General features: G+C 43.1%; 1 protein-coding gene across 1 annotated transcript; it reads left to right on the top strand.

The window, feature by feature from the left end:
* The first annotated feature begins 1,528 nt into the window (after positions 1 to 1,528).
* Positions 1,529 to 2,155, top strand: LOC110939197. The gene has a single exon (XM_022180986.1). It carries the CDS (start codon positions 1,529 to 1,531, stop codon positions 2,153 to 2,155), a length of 627 nt encoding a protein of 208 aa, XP_022036678.1.
* The last annotated feature ends 2,413 nt before the right edge of the window (positions 2,156 to 4,568 follow it).

Here is a 4,568-nt window from a genome sequence, read left to right as displayed (position 1 = left end):
TGCTATACCCACCAAGTAATCAAAAATAGCATGCCACTGGTTTGAAATTTCTCCCATATCAGCTTTAACCTTCACTTCATTCCAAACCTCCGATGCATATCCACATTCAAAAAACAAATGCTCATGAGAGTCCGGACCTGATGTACATAAAGAACAACACATAAGATTAAAATTAGCATTTCCTGAAGCGTTCCATGCTTGCATAACGTCTTGAGTCTTCAGCTTTCTATTCACTATGAGCCACATAACGAAAGAATGTCTCGGGATCGCTTGTGAAAACCAGACCACCCCCACCCATGGCACCTCGTTCTGCATTGTTCGGACGTCATCCCAAACTGACGCCGAACTAAAATCCACTTTAATACCCTCTCTACTCCGCCAAACAAGCTTATCATGATGATTAGCATGCAAGACGGGCTGCCGCAAGGTAGATAATGCAGGAAACCGCACAACCCATTGAGTAGGCCATCGCCATTCGCCATGTGAATAAACCTCCGCTAGTTTTGTCTTCATGTTAAAACCCGCATTAGCAATCATTCTAGGAGTCACCATATTACCGATTGGGCAAATTACATCCCATTTATCGAACCAAACCAACGTGTTAGATCCATCACCTATTTCGGTCCAGATATGATTTCGTAACATTGGTCGCAAGTTTAGCATCTTCCTCCAACTCCAACTCCAATTTTTTTTTTTTTTGGGTGAAGGGTTACCCCGGTGAATCTATTAAAAATGCAACCGCAAATAAGTACAAGTAGTGAGGATGTGTTCCACACTAGTTCATATACAGGACATGCCCCATATATGTAAAACAAACAAAACCCAAATACCTATAATACCCCATAACCTAGTCTACTATACATCATGACAAGACATCTAGTAGACAAAACAATGCAAGACACAAAACCTAATCCTCAACCACCATCATCAAAAATAAAGTAGCCACAAAATAGCAGCCCCTTCAGACGAAAAGCAGACAGCCTATCCATTAGAGACCTTGGTAGAAGAGGTGCTTGCCCCTGCCTTCGAAGAGAAAGGATGAGTACCCGATGTCATAAATTTACTAGTTTCAGTGTAGACTTCTTCAACCACCTCCTCATCCGATTCCTGCCTGTCACCCGACGGTTTCTTCTCCACTCGACCCACAGTGGTACCTCCCTGATTACCATTATCATCCTTCAGAATATCAAACGGGTTAGACGTTGAAACCTGATTCAGCATTATTACCCTTAATTGGAATTTCCCAAAACGATCTATTCTGGAGACGATATGAGTGAATCCATTTTACCCATAGCGATTCACGATGGGTAAGCACACTCCAAACATGAACAGACATCAACGCACTATTCATGTCTCCCACTCGACGTAACCCCAACCCTCCTTCATTTCTAGGCATACAAACAGACTTCCATTTCACCTTGGCCTTTCCTTTTATATTACCACCTTGAGCCCACAGAAACCGCTTCATTCTATCTTCTAAATACAACTGGATAGTATTCATTTGATGCCTAATACTCCGGATCGTCTAATGTGGAAAGATGGTAATGATTTAGTTGGGCATTCTTCATCCCAGGTTTGGCATTCGATTAGGCGTCGAGCTGAAGAGGTGGATTGGGTTAAACTTGTTTGGTTCCCTCAGTGCATTCCTAAGCGTGCTTTTCTTATGTGGCTTGTCATTCGTCGTAAACTTTTGACGCAAGACAAGATTCTCCAATGGGATTTCACGAGAAGAAAGAATATGAATATGATGTGCTGTCTCTTGTGCTATGCTAATGTTGATGCTCACGACCATCTGTTTTTTGATTGCAATTATGCTACTCAAGTTTGGATCAAGATTCGTGATAAAGGAGGGATGAGCTCGGTGGGTCCGGCATGGAACGCTATTATTGACTGGTTGGGGGCTAGGGCTAATTCTAAGTCAGCAATTAACTTTATTAGCAGGCTCATAGTTGCTGCTGCTGTTTATTTCGTGTGGCAGGAGCGGAATGCTAGGCTATTCAGAAACCAGACAAGACCTCCAGATGCTTTGGCTAATTTAATTTTGCAAACTGTTCGATATAAACTAATTGGAGTCAAGTTTAAGGAGTGCAACAGGGTGCGAAGACTATTGGAAGCTTGGGAAATCTACAACAACTTGGACGATAAAGGCGGCTGACTTGCTTTGTTTTTGTTCTAGATTTTAGTCTAGTTGGTTCGATTTTTGTAGTTCTTGGTTGTTTTTCTTGGTGTTTGGTGTACTCTCATGGGGGGTGTCCCATGTTTGAACTAGTGTAGGTTTCTCTACACTACTTGTTTTTATTGGTTGTTGATATATAAAATCACCGGGGTAACCCTTTACCCAAAAAAAATACAAGCTCAAGGAGGAATTCACGTATGTCAATAGTTTACTTTTCTTTCCCCCTCCACCTCAGTCACAAATATAATTGATTTCTGGATTTTGCGGATTGCATTACATTTGGGTATAGACACTAATGATAAGTCGGGATTGTGGAGACTTTTAAAGACCACTTCAGACTACGTGATTTTGATACACTGATATACTTGTTGGGCAAGGGTAGGGTGACCCTGTTTCCCCCTTGATGTGATACATTTTGAAAGACGATACAATTGTGGTCGGAGAATAATGAGAGCCCAACCATCATAAAACATGCGACAATACTTTGTGGCCAATGACCAGCGAAAGCTCAGACGCTATGTCTTCGTTAAGCACGTTATTGATCTATATGTGTGTGCTATAATTTTAACGCTACGTGCTTACTTGCTATGCTCTCGTTAAACATAATTACCAAATTGCTTGGTTATGCTATGATTATGTTATTGCTTGATTGGTTGGTATGATAACCTATTATGTGTACGTACGTATAACCACTAAACAACTAAACGCGTCCCCTGAACAAATATAACCTGACATAACTAATCTTCTTCTGAGAAGATGTCGGCACAAGGGAACGTCGATGCCAACAACCTTCCGCCAACAACAGTGGCAGAACTACAAGTGCGCATCTCACGGGCCATTGCACAGCTCGAGGCCCTTCGCTCTGAACACAGCGAAGGCTGCACCTACAAGCAGTTCTTAGACCACAAACCTCGGGAATTTGACGGCACTGGGGGTGCCTTAGCCTTCGTACGCTGGGTTGAGAAAACGGATTTTGTCTTAAGATTGAGCAAATGTGCCCCAGGGCACCAGGTCACGTACATAGCTGGGCTATTTGTAGATGGAGCTCTGTCATGGTGGAACCTTCATGTTCAGACAATGGGCGAGACCGCCACGTATGCTTTGACGTGGGACGAACTGAAAGAACTGATGCGTAAGAGATATTGCTCAAGGGCAGAAGTGCAGAAGTTGGAGACTGAACTGTGGAACTTGAAAATTGAAGGACCAAAGATAGCTGAGTATGTGCAGAGATTTAACGATTTATCACAAGTTGCTACGCATCTGGTGGGACCAGAGTTTAAGAGAGTCGAACGTTTCATAGGGGGATTGGCACCTCAGATTCTAAGCCTAATAACAACATCTAAACCTTCAACGATCACCGAGGCTATCGACATAAGCGTGGCGCTCACTGAAGAAGCGGTTAGACTAGGAAAATTTTCCACTTTGGAAGGGAAAAAGGAGACTCCTGTAGAGCCGTCTGGAGACAACAAGAGAAAGTTCGCAAATTTCAAGAAGATTACTCAGGCAAGTAACAAGAAAAAGGCCAAAAAGGGAAAGGACTACATGGGTATTCTCCCTAAGTGCGACAATTGTCTACGCTATCATGTCGGGCGATGTAAATATGGGAAATGTGATAACTGTGGCAAGAGAAGGCATCCTAAGGAAACTTGTAGGCATGTTACTGAAAGTAGGAATGTAGGCCAAGATGGAAGAAAGAATCACGGAGGGAACAACGACGGTGACGATTATCCAGGCAGGACAAGTGATAGACAGAAACGTGCTCAAGGTTGTCTTAACTGTGGGAGTAAGAAGCATTTCAGAAAATACTGCCCTAAGAAGAATCAGGCACGAGGATAAAAGCTCAGTAGCAGAGCTAGGGGAGCACACCAGGGATCCAAGCATGGATATCGGTACGTTCCATATCACTCAACGTTATGCATCTGTGTTGCCAAATACTGTTGCAAATTTTTGGTTTCACATCTCTAGAGTTCGAGAGTGTACTTGATATGGTAGCACTTAAGTTAGATAACGTGCACTCAATGGAACTAGCTAGGTGAAGCTAGTGGAAGCCAACGCAGTGACCCAAAACGGCAAGATAGAACCCGGAGAGCGTGAAGTTACGCTTGATCTACTGCCAGTTGAGTTGGAAAGCTTCGACAAGGTAATTGAGATGGATCAACTGCCGAGTGTTCGACCGGAGATTGATAACCGCATCACAATGAAAAATGAAGAAACGACCGTGGCTCATGAAGCAGGATATGCCCCTACAACTTACTAATTGCAGGGAGGCACAAAAGTTAATGCGTAAAGGATGTGTTGTTTTCTTGGCTCATGTCGGGGACAAGGGAGCCGAAGAACCAAAACTCGAAGACATTCCTGTTATAAGGAAATATCCTTAAGTCTTCCTTGAAGA

Source organism: Helianthus annuus, chromosome 1 (genome assembly GCF_002127325.2).
Source record: "Helianthus annuus cultivar XRQ/B chromosome 1, HanXRQr2.0-SUNRISE, whole genome shotgun sequence".
NCBI lineage: Eukaryota > Viridiplantae > Streptophyta > Magnoliopsida > Asterales > Asteraceae > Helianthus > Helianthus annuus.
The sequence above is the reverse complement of the archived record's forward strand: the minus strand, read 5'-3'. Positions and strand labels throughout refer to the sequence as shown.

Excerpts from the sequence above, each read along its gene's own strand:
- LOC110939197 (XM_022180986.1), top strand. The coding sequence starts at position 1,529 with ATGTGGAAAGATGGTAATGATTTAGTTGGGCATTCTTCATCCCAGGTT.